This window comes from Anguilla rostrata, chromosome 6 (assembly GCF_018555375.3).
Source record: "Anguilla rostrata isolate EN2019 chromosome 6, ASM1855537v3, whole genome shotgun sequence".
In the NCBI taxonomy this organism is placed as follows: domain Eukaryota; kingdom Metazoa; phylum Chordata; class Actinopteri; order Anguilliformes; family Anguillidae; genus Anguilla; species Anguilla rostrata.
The window spans coordinates 526,183-547,069 of NC_057938.1; the positions used below are offsets into that span (position 1 = coordinate 526,183).

The 20,887-nt window shown below is 45.4% G+C and overlaps 1 protein-coding gene across 1 annotated transcript in view; it reads left to right on the forward strand.

Annotated features, from left to right (window-relative positions):
• Positions 1–16,641: 16,641 nt before the first annotated feature.
• The window catches only part of LOC135257912 (adhesion G protein-coupled receptor L2-like), a 103,819-nt gene continuing 99,573 nt past the window's right edge, over positions 16,642–20,887 (forward strand). Inside the window, exon 1 of the mRNA XM_064341128.1 lies at positions 16,642–17,191. Coding sequence (XP_064197198.1) covers positions 16,642–17,191 — 550 coding nt within the window. The remainder of the gene's footprint in view (positions 17,192–20,887) is intronic.

Below are 20,887 nucleotides of genomic sequence, written 5' to 3' on the forward strand. Positions count from 1 at the left end.
AGGAAGGGTTCAGACTGCCCCACTCTCCTGGCTGAGGAAGGGTTCAGACTGCCCCACTCTCCTGGCTGAGGAAGGATTCAGACTGCCCCACTCTCCTGGGTGAGGAAGGGTTCAGACTGCCCCACTCTCCTGGCTGAGGAAGGGTTCAGACTTCCCCACTCTCCAGGGTGAGGGAGGGTTCAGACTGCCTCACTTTCCAGGGTGAGGAAGGGTTCAGACTGCCCCACTCTCCTGGCTGAGGGTTAGGGTTCAGACTGCCCCACTCTCCTGGGTGAGGAAGGGTTCAGACTGCCCCACTCTCCTGGCTGAGGGTTAGGGTTCAGACTGCCCCACTCTCCTGGCTGAGGAAGGGTTCAGACTTCCCCACTCTCCAGGGTGAGGGAGGGTTCAGACTGCCCCACTCTCCTGGCTGAGGGAGGGTTCAGACTGCCCCACTCTCCTGGCTGAGGGAGGGTTCAGACTGCCCCACTCTCCTGGCTGAGGGAGGGTTCAGACTGCCTCACTTTCCAGGGTGAGGAAGGGTTCAGACTGCCCCACTCTCCTGGCTGAGGGTTAGGGTTCAGACTGCCCCACTCTCCTGGGTGAGGAAGGGTTCAGACTGCCCCACTCTCCTGGCTGAGGGTTAGGGTTCAGACTGCCCCACTCTCCTGGGTGAGGAAGGGTTCAGACTGCCCCACTCTCCTGGGTGAGGAAGGGTTCAGACTTCCCCACTCTCCAGGGTGAGGGAGGGTTCAGACTGCCTCACTTTCCAGGGTGAGGAAGGGTTCAGACTGCCCCACTCTCCTGGCTGAGGGTTAGGGTTCAGACTGCCCCACTCTCCTGGGTGAGGAAGGGTTCAGACTGCCCCACTCTCCTGGCTGAGGGTTAGGGTTCAGACTGCCCCACTCTCCTGGGTGAGGAAGGGTTCAGACTGCCCCACTCTCCTGGCTGAGGGTTAGGGTTCAGACTGCCCCACTCTCCTGGGTGAGGGAGGGTTCAGACTGCCCCACTCTCCAGGGTGAGGAAGGGTTCACACTGCCCCACTCTCCTGGGTGAGGAAGGGTTCAGACTGCCCCACTCTCCAGGGTGAGGAAGGGTTCAGACTGCCCCACTCTCCAGGGTGAGGAAGGGTTCAGACTGCCCCACTCTCCAGGGTGAGGAAGGGTTCAGACTGCCCCACTCTCCTGGCTGAGGAAGGGTTCAGACTGCCTCAGACTACCTGCCTGTAGACTGAACATATATTGGCTATTTATGATAATGAATTTGTGAAAGAAATAAGTGTGTGTGTGTGTGTGTGTATGCGTGTTTGTGTGTGCATGTGTGTGTTAGTGTGTGTGCATGTAAATTTCTCTTAACGATTGTGGCAGGTCTGAATTCTGTATCCGTAAATGAGCCATATTTGGATTTCTCTTTTATCAGACCTTACCAATTTCATAACATTAAAATCAGACAGATTAACCAGCACGGATCTGTAATGGGCTGTGTAGGCCTGAAGAGCTTTCCCTCTCTGTTCTCCACCTGCAGATTGAGAATGTGAAACTGCAGAGCTGTTTGGAAAGGGACTTAAGACCATGTTGAGTGCGCGATAAGGAACGCATCCCCTCCAGGGACAGCCAGACGTTTTGTTTTGCTTCCAAAAGATAATGTTGGCCTAAATATTTGTTTTTTCATTAGCTGGGATTTCATGAATATGTATAAGATTGCTTTGTTGCAAGGTTGCTGTTTATCACACAGGCAGTTGTGGCTCTGTAGTTTCTTGCTGGTTAAAGTTTAAGCACAGTCTAAGTGATGACTGTAGCTGTTAGAGTTTAAGCACACAGTCTAAGTGATGACTGTAGCTGTCAGAGTTTAAGCACAGTCTAAGTGATGACTGTATTTGTTAGAGTTTAAGCGCACAGTCTAAGTGATGACTGTAGCTGTTAGAGTTTAAGCACACAGTCTAAGTGATGACTGTAGCTGTTAGAGTTTAAGCACAGTCTAAGTGATGACTGTAGCTGATAGAGTTTAAGCGCACAGTCTAAGTGATGACTGTAGCTGATAGAGTTTAAGCGCACAGTCTAAGTGATGACTGTAGCTGTTAGAGTTTAAGCACACAGTCTAAGCGATGACTGTATTTGTTAGAGTTTAAGCACACAGTCTAAGTGATGACTGTAGCTGTTAGAGTTTAAGCACAGTCTAAGTGATGACTGTAGCTGATAGAGTTTAAGCGCACAGTCTAAGTGATGACTGTAGCTGATAGAGTTTAAGCGCACAGTCTAAGTGATGACTGTAGCTGATAGAGTTTAAGCACACAGTCTAAGTGATGACTGTAGCTGTTAGAGTTTAAGCACAGTCTAAGTGATGACTGTAGCTGATAGAGTTTAAGCACAGTCTAAGTGATGACTGTATCTGTTAAAGTTTAAGCACAGTCTAAGCGATGACTGTATTTGTTAGAGTTTAAGCGCACAGTCTAAGTGATGACTGTAGCTGTTAGAGTTTAAGCACAGTCTAAGTGATGACTGTAGCTGATAGAGTTTAAGCACACAGTCTAAGTGATGACTGTAGCTGATAGAGTTTAAGCGCACAGTCTAAGTGATGACTGTAGCTGTTAGAGTTTAAGCACAGTCTAAGTGATGACTGTAGCTGTTAGAGTTTAAGCACAGTCTAAGTGATGACTGTAGCTGTTAGAGTTTAAGCACAGTCTAAGTGATGACTGTAGCTGTTAGAGTTTAAGCACAGTCTAAGTGATGACTGTAGCTGATAGAGTTTAAGCGCACAGTCTAAGTGATGACTGTATCTGTTAGAGTTTAAGCACAGTCTAAGTGATGACTGTAGCTGTTAGAGTTTAAGCACACAGTCTAAGTGATGACTGTAGCTGTTAGAGTTTAAGCACAGTCTAAGTGATGACTGTAGCTGTTAGAGTTTAAGCACAGTCTAAGTGATGACTGTAGCTGATAGAGTTTAAGCACAGTCTAAGCGATGACTGTATCTGTTAGAGTTTAAGCACAGTCTAAGCGATGACTGTAGCTGTTAGCAGAGACTCTGAGGCTCAGCTACGAAGCCATGCTCTTAGTGACACCCCCCCTGACCTCACCTGTGCAATCCTGCTACGCTAACATCACCTGTGCATTCTTGCTATGCTAACATCACCTGTGTATTCCTGCTACTCATCATCATAGATCATAGTGTTAGATCAACAGTGAAAAATCAACAGTGTGAAAGATTAACAGTGAAAAATCAACAGTGTGAAAGATTAACAGTGAAAGATCAACAGTGTGAAAGAAGGACACAAAGACACTGAGAAAGAGAAAGGCTGGAAGGAAGGGAAACACTCAGCCTGTGTTATTAATACTGCTTCCTGTCCTTAAAAACAGAGCAATATAGCAGACAGAAAACCTGATCAGAAGGGAACTTAATAAATAATCAGAGGGGGAAAAGACAGCATAATTAAAAGCAGCAATTCTGAGTGCTTGGATGTGGTTCCTTTGTCTCTTGTGGTTTCTCATTTTATTCACTCACTTCTGATCAGTACTGGAACAATGGCCTTGTCCTATAGAAACCCAACCAGGTGATACATTCTAAATTAGTGCACATCTACATGTGTACTGCTTTTTGATTTTATCTGATGATAAAATGTGTAGAAGTCATCATTAAACCGCTTCATGCATGGACTCTGGGTTGCATCTGGGCTGTTCCTTTAGGGGAACACACACACTGTACACACACACTCACACACACACACACACACACATACTGTACGCGCACACACTCACACACACGCACACACACACACACACACACACACAGTACGCGCACACACTCACACACACACACATGCACATATATACACACACACACACACACACACACACATACTGTACACGCACACACTCACATACACATGCACATATACACACACACGTACTGTACGTGCACACACACACACACACACACTGTACGCGCACACACTCACACACACACACATGCACAAATGCACACACACACACACATACTGTACTCGCACACACTCACAGACACACACACGCACACACACATACTGTACGTGCACACACTCACACACACACATGCGCATATACACACACACACACACACACACACACACACACACATACTGTACGTGCACACACTCACACACACACACACATACTGTACGTGCACACACTCACACACTCACACACACACACACACACACACAGATAAAGTAATCCTCGCTGAAGCTTTCAGACTTGCATTTCAGCTGGTAATTACTTTCAGGAAATGGAGGGAAAGCGTTTGATTGGCAGACATTCTTTTGGTGTTAGCCGCCCTCTCTCCTTTTCATGCACACCTGGACGCCACTCAGGGAGGGAGGAGGGGGGGGTATCTTTTTTATATCGCAAACCACTCCCCCCCCATAGCCCCAGGGAAATGTGGGATGGTGTGCTTAATTGATATTCTTGAAGGGACCCTGTAACAGTTTTAATTAATGATCCAATCAATCGTAAATCCCAACTGAGTAATTTTCCTGGAAATTGTTGGAAGCTTTCAATTTCTTTGCTACACAGCTTTTGGATCAAAAACAAGGACAACAAAAGAATCCAGATTTGACATAAAGTGGAGGTAATTAATGTACATATTAATATTGGATATTCAAAACACGAGGGCTTAATGTTTCTGGCGACATTAGAAATTTTAGGGTTGGGGGGTATATATATCAAAATCCCAGACAGATACTATAGAAATTATTCACAGCTGCAGAAATACAGACAGACTTTTTTTGATGATCATGATTACCTCGGTGCCGTGCAGGCAGCCAGCATTTTGGGCGCTCGGAGATGGCAGAACAGGTTCCAGCTTGCTCTGTCTGGCGGACGGGTTCTCCCACCCCAGAGTTCTTCTTGTTGCTGGATTTTTCTGAGGAGGAAAAAGGGTTTAATTGGTGGCTGAAGTTACGCTGGGTCCACCCGATACCCAGGTCGCTGCTCCCTGAATACCTGCATGTCGCGCTTGGCTGGTGTCCTGTGAGCTCAGACAATCAGACCTCTCATCAGAGGGAAAAATAGGCCTGTTGTTCCTGTCCAGCAGAGCAACCTTTGCCCCTCTCACAGGATATCAGACATGTCCTGTTCTGTTCAGAGCACACAAACACCACTGCACTGTATCTGTGTCCTTCGCTGGGCTGTGCTTCACAGAACAGCCTGAGAAGGCACTGTGTTCATCCATAAAATCACTATGGTTTGTCCTTAAACCCACTATGGTTTGTGCTTAAACCCACTATGGTTTGTATTTAAACCTGCTATGGTTTGTACTGTGTGTGTGTGTGAGAAAGAAGAAGGAGAGAGAGAGAGAGAGAAAGAGAGAGAGAGGGAGACCCAGTTTTCGGTGTATAAGTACAATATTTACAAGTATGATTGTGATGTGTGTGTGTGTGCAGGTGTGATGTGTGAGTGTGTGCAGGTGTGATGTGAGTGTGTGTGCAGGTGTGATGTGAGTGTGTGTGCAGGTGTGATGTGAGTGTGTGTGCAGGTGTGATGTGAGTGTGTGTACAGGTGTGATGTGAGTGTGTGTGCAGGTGTGATGTGAGTGTGTGTGCAGGTGTGATGTGAGTGTGTGTACAGTGTGATGTGAGTGTGTGCGGTGTGATGTGAGGTGTGCATGTGTGTGAGTGTGTGTCAGGTGTGGTGTTGCAGGTGTGATGAGTGCAGTGGTGTGTGTACAGGTGTGATAGGCCAACCCTATAACACGCTCAAGTGGTTCTCCTGGTTTTAAATATTAACTAGCTGACCCTGGACCTGTGGAGAATGGGCTCAGGACTGCAGGACAAGAAACATTTTCACATTTTCTTTGAAATGACCATTCGGAGCTCATAAAGCCGTCCAGATTATGCACTGCTTTTCACATCCTACACCCTGAGAGTCCACTGGGAAGAGGAGAGGCAGAGTGATGAAGAGAGGGAGGGAGGGAAAGAGGGAGAGTGATGGAGAGATTGAGCACACCGGAGAGAGGGAGAGAGATGGAGAGTTCTACATTCATCTGAACGATCTGAAATAGCACCAGAGAAAACTCCTTCTCTATAACCATTCCTCTGTAAGTTCACACAGCTGTGTACTTATTCTCACCCTGGATCTTTCATTCCTCTCTGTAATGCAGAGAGAACTCACATGTGGTAAATAACAAGTCACAACTTCAAAATAGTGAGTAATAACTCACAGTTCTGCTTTTCATCCTCAGATTGTGAAATATTGTTGTGCAGTTTCAAAGGCTCAGAATGATCAGTCATCTGTGGAAAACACACTGTTTGGTCCTATTTAGTTTCACTGATGTCTCATGTGTGGCCAACTTCATTTTTTTTTTTGTTGCATTAAATCTCTGGAAAAATTACATGTGTAAATAAATATGACATGTATAGAAGCAACAGTGTATTCATATTATCATCTTATTTCCATATAGCATTTTAAGCCTCAGGAACTGAGAGAAGATTATATGACAGTATTTTTTTAAATGCCAAGTTGTGGTGCACAACTGCTCAAGTCAATTCCTTGAAAAGGGATTTAGAAATGAAAACTCTTAACTCTAATAATGGTTTTGTTAATATCACTTCTGAGGTCAACTTTATGTGCTTTAGAATTAATTAGCCAGAACCACTGTAGTTCTTTATTTTTATTCTTTAAAATGCGATTGCAAGTCATGAATATTTAAAGTACACATTTGAATAAAAGTCTAAATAACCATTTCCCTGGAAACAGGGAACTCTGAATTTCATAAAGTGATGTTGGTAACCCATAAAATTGACTGAGAACATATGGAAGTATCTAAGACAGTGATAACCATTTATTTATCCAAACATTTAAGAAATGTACGCATGTCTTAAAATTTATTACTGTTGCCCAATTCCCTATCCACACAATCCTTTTCTGATTGTGCTGTTATCAAAATAAAATTAAATAACAGATCAATGAATTGACCCATTTAAAAACTGATACTAATAGTATTTGATGCTTATTATGCTTGTTTTATTATTTAATTTTGATGTTTACCAAACTCTAACCAGGAGAATAACTACTCACAGTTAGAACTGAAAACATGAATTCTTCAGAGTATAAAAACTGTGTACAGCTGGGCAGGAAGCTAATGGCCTGTAATGTTTCTACCAAACATTGTGGAAGGACTGAACTAGTTCTTTTAGAAAAAAATATATGTGAATTGTTGCAGTTTCCTACAATTTCCTACAAACCACAAACATATTTTGTTGTTGCTGAAATTAAAATGTATGAGGAAACCATCATAATTTAAAATGAAACCTTTTTTTCAAACTTAGTGCAATCCCTGAGAATATTGTGGTTAGATTGTCCAGAGGGAATCAGTAGCACACAGCAGGAAGCAGAACCACATTTTACAGTCTTGAGTGTGTTTTACTTACTCTTTGCAGTCACGATCTGACCTTTTTAAATAGTTATATATTAAAATAAAACGAGGGAAAACACATTCTATGATATTAAGCTAATTTTATTCAGCAAAGATTTTAAATGAGTTGTTTGTTATTCTGAAAGTGTCCGTTCCTTTTATTACCCACTAAACGGAGTACTCAGCATCCCGTATTTAAGAAACTCGGTAGAGACTGCAGCGATAATCACTAGTGTGTGAGGCTTTCCACACTGTGCAGAAAGAGGATGGGGGTATTTAAACCCCCACCCAAGTTTACCTGGAATATGTATCTATGCATCTATCTATGCATCTATGCATCTATCTATGTATCTATGCAGGTCACATAAACATGACCCTGAGCACACAGAAGACTCCACCACTCCTTCCCACACTCCCACTCAAAGCAAACTGCAGTGGGGATGAATCATTTCTTACAGCAGCTTCTCCTGCCCTGTGGCACTTCAGACCTGTGTGCTGATACACACTGAGCATGTGCAGACACTATGGGCACAGCTGCTGATACACACTGAGCATGAGCGAAATGACAGACAGAGTGCAGAAGGACTTTTTTGAGGATTGAGACTTTTTAGTGTCTCCATCATTCCCGCGGGTAAAACAGCAGAACCCCACTCAATGCAGCTTCCAGCCCATCCATCCATCCATGATCTCTACCCGCTTATCCTGGGCAGGGTCACGGGGGGTGGTGGAGCCTATCCCAGCATGCATTGGGTGAGAGGCAGGAATACACCCTGGATAGGCCACCAATCTATCCCAGGGCACACACTCCATTCACTCACCATTCACTCACACACTCATTCCAGCGAGCTTCCAGTCCATGCAGATCGCTTAACGGGTTGAAGCAGACGCCCGACAGCAGGACTACGACAGACTTTGGGAGCAGATGCTTATTCTGGAAGGGATGGGATACCCAGCAATCTTCTGAGACAGGTATTTACTCAGACCCCGCCCCGCTCGAACCTGTCATTCGTGAGCGGGACAGGGCAGGGCCACAGGTGGAGCACCTTCCCCCTCCGATCACCGCTGGTAAGCCTGAACTCCTCAGACCCATGAGCCACAAAACCGGCAAATATGAAAACATGGCCCACCTGGATTCACAATGTCACACTGCTCACCTTCCCTAAATAACCTTACACCTGCATGCACTCCCCACCAACCTGAGATTTGAAATAAATAAATATGGAAATTGTCTTTGAACAATGAATTGCATAAATGATTTAACAAACAGCCTCTCCCAGCATGCATTGTGGTTGGTGGGTGTAAACAACAGCCTCTCCCAGCATGCATTGCTGTCAGGGTTTATAAACCCTGTTGGCGCCGCAGATGGCTGCCTCGGTGTGTTGACCAAAGCAAATTCCTCGTATGTGTAAATGTACTTGGCAATAAATTCGATTCTGATTCTGATTCTGATTCTGATAAACTACAGATTATCCCAGCATGCACTGCTGTCAGTGTTTATGAACGACAGCGTCTCCTAGCATGCGTTGCTGTTGGTGTTTCTAAATGACAGCCTCTTCCAGCATGCATTGTTGTCATTGTGCAGTGTGTAAACTATAGCGTCTCCCAGCATGCACTGCTGTAGGCGTCTGTAACCTACAGCCTCTCCCAGCATGCAACAGTGTGTGAGGGGTTTTTTCTTCAGGGAAACAGATTGCAGACAGGTCATAGAGGTAAAGCCTGCATGTGAAGCTGTGTGTTTTCCACCAGGGGAGCGCTGCTCTTATGAGAGACTGTGTGAGTGTACACGCTCTCACAGAGCAGCGACAAAAAACCCTTTTACTGCACACAAACACGGCCTGCAGAGAGAGCCTTTTTATCTTGAAAGGTAAGAAGTCTCGATGTTTGAAGTCTCTAAGCGGTGAGGCAGAGTCGCTTGAGATTCACAGCAGGATACAGATATCTTTCTCTCTCCCTCCCTCACTCCGTATCCATGGTAACCGGTACGCGAATCAGTGCATGGAAGCTAGCGCCTGGCGCGTCCGAGTTCTCACGCCAGGAACGTCGCGTAACCGCCACTGCAGAGCGAGCTTCTCGGGGCCACGCTAGGCTTGGTGCTCCTTTCCCTCTAGGAGTCTCCCGCTCCTTTCCCTCTGGGAGTCTGACGCTCCTTTCCCTCCGGGAGTCTCCCGCTCCTTTCCCTCCGGGAGTCTGACGCTCCTTTCCCTCTGGGAGTCTGTCGCTCCTTTCCCTCCAGGAGTCTCCCGCTCCTTTCCCTCTGGGAGTCTGGCGCTCCTTTCCCTCCAGGAGTCTGACGCTCCTTTCCCTCTGGGAGTCTGACGCTCCTTTCCCTCTGGGAGTCTGACGCTCCTTTCCCTCTGGGAGTCTGACGCTCCTTTCCCTCCGGGAGTCTGACGCTCCTTTCCCTCTGGGAGTCTGGCGCTCCTGCAGGCCCGACGTGAGGAAACTCTGGAGCCCAGAGTCACGGCCTAGTCTCACACACAAACGTGCGTTTGGGCTCAACAGAAATGGGAGTCAGTTCCACAATATGCTTGGACGTTTGTGTGGAATTTATAACGCAAGCAAGTGAGAACGTTGGGAATCGGACGCTCTTTTCTGATTGGCCCAAGCTGCCTGTGATGCTGGGCTGAGACATTAGTGTTGTGTTCCAGTACAATGGTTGATCCAGTGTGTCAAGACATCTACACTAGTGGCCTTCCCTAAAACTCGTATCACCTTATCCAAAAACTGCTATCACCTTCCCTAAAACGCATATAACCTTATCCAAAAACTGCTATCACCTTCCCTGAAGCTCATATCAACTTATCTAAAAACTGTTATCACCTTCCCTAGAACTAGTATTAGCTTATGCAAAATCTGTTATCACCTTCCCTAAATCTAGTATCACTTTTCCCTAATCTTAGTTCCCTCTTCTACCAAACAGAACCGACAGAAATATGCATGTATGCACCTTTCTGTTTCCATGGTGATGCTCTAAAAAAAAAGACTGAGGTCTGGCCTACCAGGGGTTCATAAAAATAACAGCATAGTAAAATCAGTATTAAATTAACAATTAGAAATGAACAGAATATAGATCAAGGAGGAGTGGTACAGATCTGAAGCATCTGATTAGTGATTTTTACAGCAGTTTCCGTGATCGCATCAGCTCACCTGAATTTCACTCCCCCTCACCCCAGGGCCCGAAACACACACACAAACATGCTCCCTCTCTCTTTCTCTCTCTTTCTCCCCCCTTTCTACCTCTGTCTGTCCTTCAAGTACAAATTCAATCCAGAGTTTAATTGCCAGGAAATATATTTGCAGATGATGTCAAACCAAAAAACAATCAATTTAAAACAGATGAATAATCTAATCTAAATTAATTGAATCTCTATCCCTGTCACTTATTTGAGTAAAAAACTGACCTGAGTGAGTTGTCCCCAGGTGAATCAGGACGGGGGAGACGTGTTTGTGTGGATGTGCTCAGATAAAGAGGGTCCCACAGGTGAATCAGGACGGGGGAGACGTGTTTGTGTGGATGTGCTCGGAGGGCTTGGGTTAGGCAGCACAGAGCCCATCACCTCCTGCACCAGGAGCTGAAGGTATCAGGACAGGAACAGATTTTATAATGACCTTTACTTTAATGTGGGGAGAAACTCCACCGACACCATGGATCCCAGCAAAACATCACTCACTATCCATCATACTTCACTCACTATCCATCATACCTCACTCACTATCCATCATACCTCACTCACTAACATGGACCCCCATTATTTCCCCAGTGAAATCAAACCGTCAGCATTAATGTCAGATGATATTCTTTTTCCCTTCATTTTGGAACTGGGGGAAAAAAAACACGATTTGATTTGTGGTCTGAGAGTTTGTAATTTTTTACTAAGCGTGCGGTGGCTTAAAATGGTTTGGGAAGTTAGACGGTAACTCTGCTCAACTCAACTCATCTTCCGACATTTTGGCTCCAGAACAGCTTAGTGGTCATTTCCCGTCTCTGTTCCTGGACTGGCTGCATATTGACTACTCCAGCCCCCCATGCCCTGGTGCAGCCTGCAGACACACCCGCCCCAACCTCGCCCCCCCCTACCCCCCCCCCTTCTGCATCGTGCATTAATACTCATCTCTTTGCCTGGACTTTCTATTTTACCAGCTAGTTTAATGCCACAGACTGTAATCTGCCTGGCGATTGTATTTGCTGAGATAGATGCTCCATTGCCTGTCTCTTACGGAAGCGTGTCTTTCTCTATTGTGCTGGCCTGCGGAGGGGGGCTCCCCCCTATATCTGGGCTCCTCCTGAGAATTATTCCCACAGGGGAGTTTTTTTTTTTTTTTTACCTCACTCCAGGCTCTTTCCCAATTGTTCCATTTCCTGTTTTTCTGTGTAGCGTCTGAAAGCCAATGAATACAAATAAAATGTAATTACAAATGTGAACTGAATACTAAAACCTCATAAACATGATTTCCTGTAATGTGTGTGTATGTGTGTGTGTGTGTGCATGTGCGTGTGTGCTTTCGTGCGTGCGTGTATGTGTGTGTGCATGTGTGTGCGTGTGAGTGTGTGTTCATGCGTACGTGTGTGTGTGCATGTGTGTGTGCGTATGTGTGTGAGAGAGAGATAGAAAGTATCAGCCACAACTCAGCCACAACTCAACCCTGATGAGTTCATGTTTCAGGTGTGATGTGCATTTGGGCCACATTTGGCCCAAAATCCAAATTCTGTGATAAACCTTAAATATGGCTGGTTATAGGTTAGCCACTTTTAGCCCAAAATGTAAATGCCACACAAGCCTTAGTTGTATTTGTGCCACTTTTCACCCACAGGATACTTGCATTTGCCATAACGGACACTTAAGAGCATCATCTGCAATCTGCATTTTGTTTATAAGTTATGAACAAATATGTTATATCTCTACATTTCACACCTGAGATATAAAACAGGATTTTGGTTCTGATGTGGTTTTGGGGGGAGAGAGATTTGGAGGGGGTGAGAGGTTTAGAGGGGAGAGAGGTTTGGAGGCAGAGAGGGGTTTGGAGAGGGTGAGAGGTTTTGGAGGGAGAGAGGTTTGGAGGCAGAGAGGGGTTTGGAGAGGGTGAGAGGTTTAGAGGGGAGAGAGGTTTGGAGGGAGAGAGAGGTTTTGGGGGAGAGAGATTTGGAGGGGGTGAGAGGTTTTGGGGGGAGAGAGGTTTGGAGGCAGAGAGGGGTTTGGAGAGGGTGAGAGGTTTTGGGGGGAGAGAGATTTGGAGGGAGAGAGGGGTTTGGAGAGGGTGAGAGGTTTAGAGGGGATGAAGGGTCTTGTTTTAAACTCACTCTCCATCATGGGGCTTTAAGGACAGCAGGCGGCTGCAGCCTTCATGTCAGGTTTACTGACAGCTCTAAATCAGCCAGGACGGAGTGTCCCCAAACCGTCCGCCACTCAAATGAGATTAAAAAACAGTTTTTAGGTAAATGTACTGTGGACAGTGCCAGTGTGTAGGGAGGGGGTGTTCTTGCCATAAATGAAACCCAGAGTGTCGTGGCATGACCTTTTAAAGTTCAAACCATTTATTTTCCACATGGTTCTAAAAAAAAAACAAAGTTTTGCCTTGACCTTTAAAATCTTTGTTTTTTTTTTTTTTACTCAAAATGTATGAAATACTGTCAGGGTACAGAGGGCCAGGTTTCAGCTGCCTGTCACTGGAGGGGTCCCCAAATCTGGTCCCAGAGAGCCGCAGGGTCTGCTGGGGTCCCCAAATCTGGTCCCAGAGAGCCGCAGGGTCTGCTGGGGTCCCCAGATCTGGTCCCAGAGAGCCGCAGGGTCTGCTGGGGTCCCCAGATCTGGTCCCAGAGAGCCGCAGGGTCTGCTGGGGTCCCCAAATCTGGTCCCAGAGGGCTGCAGGGTCTGCTGGGGTCCCCAGCCCTGGTCCTGGGCACTGGACTGGACCTGATTTAGCTTCAGTGATAAAGCGTCAGTGATGAAGAGTCAGTGATGAAGAGCCTGCTCCTTCGGCAATTGGGACTCAACTGCTTTCACCAGCCTTCTACTATGGGATTAATTAAAGATCCATGTAGCACAGCATATAGCACCTCACAGCAGATAAAGGCATTAATCTGATTTATTACATATCCTGGCTTGTGAAAATGGAGCATTTAGCATTCATTCTTCACAGCTTGCAGTTGTTTCTGACATAACTCAGGCTTAAGAGGGTAAAACATCCCTTGGTAGCAAACAAGCATCTAATTAGTGTCTGAGGTGAAAGCAGCTCGATGCAGTTCAGAGATATCAATGATGGCTGGAATGGAACCCAGGGCGCAGTGAGCCCCCCTATCTGACACATCGAACAGCGACTTTGAAGACAGGGGTGCCTAACTCCAGTCCTAGAGGGGTAGTCCACAGGATGTGACGGGAATTTGTGATAAACTGCAGATCTGTGTTATTAAATGTAGCCTCGTCCGTTTGACCAAGATGGGCAAATATTTTTGCATAAAATTAGCTGGAATTTGTCCAAAAGAAAGTTGCCTGAAACAATGATTTCATATGCCTTTCATAACTTAACACAATGTTTTTACGCAAAATGTATTTTGTTTTTATTTTTGTAATTTGTAGTTCTTTTTTTAAATTTTTATACATTGACTTCCGTGTTATTTTATGTTTTGTGCCGAAACGCGAGACTTGCCATGTTTTTCTCTGATCTGAAGCGGAACTCCACCCTACGTTCATATCCGCGGGAAGTGGTTGTGCTGAGGCTGCTGCAGCACACCCCTGCCCCCAGGTGCCAGGGTGGGATGTGGGAGTAAAAAAGAACACATTGCATATTGCATATTTAAGAGAAATAAATATATTTATTTTAAACTGTACAACTGACAAATCTTTATTCTGTTTATTATTATCGCGAGCGGTGAGCGTGACTGTTCATTGGCTATGGCTAGCATCAAGGTGAAGGAACTCTCGCAAAAAACTCGCGCGAGCTTGCTGCTGGTACAGTGGGCCTGTGCTAAACTTCAATAATACATCCATGGGTGCTACGCACGCAGTTTAGCTAACGTTAGTTATTCTTATACATGATGGCAAAATGCCCAAAATCGATGGAACATTTATTTATGAAAAACAAAACAAAAAGGTGAAACCGGGAACCCCTGCCGGCGATGCAGTAGCAGCTTGAGTAACGTTACATCTACTTCGGTCCAAAGAATTAGCGACAATACAACGCCATCGTCGATGCTACTTCAAGCAGCACAGAGGATAGCAGCACAGCCAACACTAGCTGCAATGATTCTGCAGATTACAACGACAGACACGCGTCTCAAACCTGGCAATCCTTCAGATTGAAAAGGCCCATACGATCAACATCAAAAGTAATCAAAGTATGCAGCAACCAAGAAGGAAGCTCCAGTTACCATCTAAAGTAGGGCTAATTATTGATTCTTTATTTTATTCATTAATTTAGTAAGCCTGCAACATTACAGTAGCAGCCAACAAGACCCGTGATAGCTCAGCAGGCTGTCATGTAATCGCGCTAGATATTGATTTAGTATTCTTGGTTTATTGATACTGACTCCAGGCCTCCTACAGTACAGCCTCCGACCCTTTACTGCGCTGTTATGCTGATATTTTTAGTCGTGATGATCTGACTCCAGGCTTGGCCACCCCTGACTGATTTGTCTAAAATCGCCTTTGGTTACAGTCGCTGTATGCAGTCAGCTAGCTATCTAGCTAAAGTTGTGGTCTGGTGACAGTTTTGCACGTGGAGCAGAAAAGGAAAGGAGGGTGATACTACAGGGGGGCAGCACCCCCTACTCAAAACATGTTCCCGCGGCTATACCTGTGTAGTTCGTTAGAAAGGGATCTTTCTGAGCTAATATGCTCATTTATAACTGTCCGACGAAGTGCATCAAACATGTTATTATTTGAGAACCCTAACCCTAAACATGTCAAACATGAGACCATTTACCGCGTAAAAAATGTTTTAATTCTCTAGTGAGAGTACTCAGTCAGCTGAGCGAGTATTTCATAACACCTTGAACTTGTTTCGGGACTCGTAGATTGCGAGCAGCTCATATATGCTCCTTTTTAAAAACCTCCTTAAATGTGCTCAAAACCACGTTCTTTCCACAGTGCGCGTAGTAGCTCCCGGTGCTATGCGTGAACGTGTGCAGTGGAGGTGTGGAAGAAGTAGTACAGGAGCAGGTGTTTGTGTGCGCAGGTGGGTGGATTCAAAGTGCCATTAACGACCCAAATAGGAATCATGGGAACAAACGAAACCCAGAGAGAAATGCTTTAGTGCGACCCATTCGCCTCATTCTACTGCCACGTTTTACAGAAAGGATGGGAAGTAGCCTACTTCTGAAATGGGAGAAGTTGATTAGCTGACCTGTAGAGGGCAGAGTTGAGCATTAGTTGAGCTAAGAGAGGCAGACCGTTTGCAGGTTCGGGCATGCATGTTGTATTAAATATCAATGGAATTACATGAAACCAAAATCTATAAAAATAACTAAATTAAGTATTGTATTTTAAATCATTCAACAAGAAGCAAACTGTTTTGCTCTGAAAACCCCAAAAGGAGCAACTGGGATAATAGCTTTTGTGATGCTGCAGTGTGTTGTCTTTATCATTTTTGTTCTTTGAGATGAAATGTAATCAAAATTCGAAATGCTGTATCGGCAATAAACACATCTGAAAATATTACAGAACTGCAAACAACACATCCAAATACAAACACAGATGAACAAACAACAAATTCCCTTCATAACAGTGATAAACCAACAGCAACAATTACAGCAATTTTAATATATTTAATACAAGAACAATGATTGATAAAATAAATACATTTAATCAAAAATAAAAAGAAAAAAAGACGAGCCAAGGTGGGCTGAATGGCCTGTTCTCGTCATTGCTTTTTCTTATGTTTTTGATGATAATAATAATAATAACTACAACAACAATAACAGCAACCACAACAACAATAATAATAACAATACTAATAATAAAGATAATAATCACAACAATAAGAATAACAATAATTAATAACAATAGTAATAAGAATCACAACAATAATAATAATAACAATCCTCATAATTCTTATAATAATAATATTATTATTATTATTATTATTATTATTATTATTATTAATAATATTACTGTTATTTTCTTCATCACTTCACCCCTCTCTATCTCTCTCTTTCTCCCTCCCTCTCTCTCTCTCTGTGGATGCCATGGTACACATTGCAGTGTTGTACATATAGTTTGTAATGACTGGAAGAGGTCTGAAGCTGGACGTGATTGTGTTAGTCCCGCTAGCCGCCATTCCGCGATGCACTTGCATGGGGCAGTGTGGGACAACGTGGGACACAGTGGGACAGCGTATGGCAGCATGGGACACAGTGGGACAGCGTGCGGCAGCATGGGACACAGTGGGACAGCGTGCGGCAGCATGGGACACAGTGGGACAGCGTGCAGCAGCGTGGGACAGCGTGGGACACAGTGGGACAGCGTGCGGCAGCGTGGGACAGTGTGGGGCAGTGTGGGACAGCGTGGGACACAATGGGACAGCGTGCGGCAGCATGGGACACAGTGGGACAGTGTGCGGCAGCATGGGACACAGTGGGACAGCGTGCGGCAGCGTGGGACAGTGTGGGGCAGTGTGGGACAGCGTGGGACACAGTGGGACAGCGTGCGGCAGCGTGGGACAGTGTGGGGCAGTGTGGGACAGCGTGGGACACAATGGGACAGCGTGCGGCAGCGTGGGACAGTGTGGGACAGCGTGGGACACAGTGGGACAGCGTGCGGCAGCATGGGACACAGTGGGACAGTGTGCGGCAGCATGGGACACAGTGGGACAGCGTGCGGCAGCGTGGGACAGTGTGGGACAGCGTGGGACACATTGGGACAGCGTGCAGCAGCATGGGGCAGTGTGGGACAGCGTGGGACACAGTGGGACAGCGTGCGGCAGCGTGGGACAGTGTGGGGTGGCAGCCTCCATCATTAGCGCTAAACCTCTTCATTGGAACGAGTCCTAAATTTAGTCAGCCGTAAAGTGCATCATAAATTCAGTTTATACAGCTTTGGTTTATGCCAATCTCTGTGTCACATAAATGCCTAGAATTTCCTTTGAACACGTCACTACTGTTGCATAAAAGTGAATCAATATCAAATGATTTTTGTTGCAGATATTTCAGGTATATTAAAGATATTACAGATGTAACAGACACACATATTACAGATGTAACAGACATAAATATTACAGATATGAAAGTTTGATTTTACAGTTTTTCCCCAACAGCTAAGATGTTTTCCCAGAACTATAAACACACAAAACCAAAAACATACACTGAGCTGTATAACTGTCGGACTTCAGACAAAATTAAACGAAATTAAAATCAGAAGGAAAACGGTCGGCTTGTTTCATTCATATTCTGTTGCATTGAATGATGCGGTCAGTGGTTGAAATGCTGATTGGGCCAGTTCCTTAAGTAAAATATACCCTCATCTACAATTATTCCAGTCAGAATTTCCCACAGACAGATAATAGAGCATTGTGTGTGAACTGAGTTGAGTTTGTGATTAGTTGAGTTATTGTTATTATGTTAAATGTCAGTGCTTCCTAAATGAGCATGCGATGCAGCCTGTGCTTTCTGAAGAGATCTGAGTGAAGAGTTTAGCACAGAAGGTTCAACAAATATGCAGCGTGTGTGAAAATAGGTGAGCGGAGTTTACAGTCTCGGGAAGTTAGTCTTTCTTTGCGTAGCAGATGCAATCCATTTTAGTAGTGATTCAGAAAAACTGTAAAAAGTAACAGCAGACAAAGAAAAAAGGAAGAGCTACTGTACTGAGAGTAAGCAAAACACGAAGGAAAATCCTGTCTCTGCTCTCGATCAGGACACATACCCTCATCTGCATCACACATGGTTTTGTTTCTGGCTACGCAGCGGGGGAAATATGTTTCTGGAATGATGTGGCCTTCATTGCTTGCAGTAGGGGCACTTGCCCATGGGGGTTGAACTCCTGCCCCTCCTCCTGCTCCTCCTGCTGCCCCTGCTCCTCCTGCTGCTCTTGTTCCTACTGCCCCTGCTCCTCCTGCTGCTCCTGCTCCTCCTGCTGCCCCTGCTCCTCCCGCTCCTCCTGCTGCTCCTGCTACTCCTGCTCGTACTCCTGCTCCTCCTCTCAGCCTTACTCCTCCTCTCAGTCTCCTGCCACTATGCTGGCCATTGGTTGGTGTGTGTTCAGTGCAGTTTCAGTGTGTTCAGCATGGTAGGTGTGTGTTCAGTGCAGTTGTCATGTGTCCAGTATGGTTGGTGTGTGTTCAGTGCAGTTTCAGTGTGTTCAGCATGGTTGGTGTGTGTTCAGTGCAGTTTCAGTGTGTTCAGTATGGTAGGTGTTCAGTGCAGTTGTCATGTGTTCAGTATGGTAGGTGTTCAGTGCAGTTGCAGTGTGTTCAGTATGGTTGGTGTTTGTTCAGTGCAGTTTCAGTGTGTTCAGTATGGTAGGTGTTCAGTGCAGTTGCAGTCTGCCCTGGGGTTACAGTTTAGAACAGAATATAGTTCTGGAGGCCAGCACTCAGCCCAATTCACCTTCTCTTCGGCCATTTCTTTCTGTACCATATTCACATTGTGTTACAGTAAACTGCAAACAGTAAAATAAATAAAGGTCTTATTTGTCAATGCGGTGTAAAAGCGCAGTGAAGAGCAGGAGCTTGTGAAGCTGTCCCCTGTCAGCTGTAGATGTTATTTTAGTGGAGAGAGGGAATGGCTTGTCAGAATAGAAACCGAGTGAGAAAAAGAGAGGAGAGGGAACAGAGGAGATAGGACACAAATGTGTGGAAAAACGTGTCTTTATGAGGACGTTTAAAAGGACCCAAATGTGTGGAAAAGCATGTCTTTATGAGGACGTTTAAAAGGACCCAAATGTGTGGAAAAGCATGTCTTTATGAGGACGTTTAAAAGGACCCAAATGTGTGGAAAAGCATGTCTTTATGAGGACGTTTAAAAGGACCCTAATGTGTGGAAAAACGTGTCTTTCTGAGGACGTTTAAAAGCTCCCTACGCAGCTTTGGGCATCCTCGCTGGTGGCGGGTGTTATAAAATCGCGGTAAGAAAGCTCTGGGTGTGAGAACAGCGAGGAAGGAGGAAGAGGGAGTAATTATGAGTGAAATCCTTTCTGACACTAATCTTATTCTCTGACCAGGCTGCCGTAAGAGCAGGGCATGCGTGCCACCCTCGCGCCCATTTAGCGGTGAAGTGCCCCCACGCTCCCGACAGGCCCGGTTTGTCAGGACATCCTCTCCGTCGGCTTGCATTTGGAGGACCGGCCCGAGCGGAGTGGTTATGTAAACACGGCAGTCAGGCGCGCAGTCAGGCCAGGGAGCGCCGCGCTGTTCCGCCAGCGGGTGGCAGCGTTCCAGCGACCGCGCTGTCAGCTTCGCCTTGCTGCTCCCAGAAAGTGGCTGCCATTAACAAACATGTATACAGTCAGAGAGAATACCGCCAACTCAGTGAGAATACCGCCACACTCTGTGAGAATACCGCCACACTCTGAGAGAATACCGCCACACTCTGAGAGAATACTGCCACACTCTGAGAGAATACCGCCAACTCAGTGAGAATACCGCCACACTCAGAGAGAATACCGCCAACTGTGAGAGAATACTGCCACACTCAGAGAGAATACCGCCAACTCAGTGAGAATACCGCCACACTCTGAGAGAATACCGCCAACTCAGAGAGAATACCGCCAACTCAGTGAGAATACTGCCACACTCTGAGAGAATATCGCCAACTCAGAGAGAATACCGCCAACTCTGAGAGAATACTGCCAACTCTGAGAGAATACCGCCAACTCAGTGAGAATACCGCCAACTCTGAGAGAATACCGCCAACTCTGAGAGAATACCGCCAACTCTGAGAGAATACTGCCAACTCAGTGAGAATACCGCCAACTCAGAGAGAATACCGCCAACTCTGAGAGAATACTGCCAACTCAGAGAGAATACCGCCAACTCTGAGAGAATACCGCCAACTCTGAGAGAATACTGCCAACTCTGAGAGACTGAGAATACTGCCACATTTTGAGAAAATACAGCATACACACACACACACACATAATGCACAGGAGAGCATATACACACAGACACACACACATAGCCGTATCAGATAATTGTATCAGATAATTGAAATGGGTAAAGTTCCACTGTACATAAAACAGACAATAAAAATCTAAGTTGGATCAAGCACCAAAAGGCTGGAATGGAAGCCCTGATAGGGAAGAATCTCTATTTTGATTTAATGTGTTTATTAAATTCCAGCAGAATCCTTCCATTACGAAGGCCATAACCTCAGGGGTATATGTCTGAAAGGTTCATTGTTCCCTGAGAACTGTGGTAATTGACATTCTGGATACGTACAAGAAAACATTTTTTTCATGTGTTGCTCCACTAGCCAGAATGAAACACCGTATTAATCACTAGTCATACCATGCTGTGTCTATTAAAAGTTCACTTTTAAAAAATTGATAATTCAAGTGATCATATACCTGCTCTCTTTCTACACATCCTCAAAAGCACT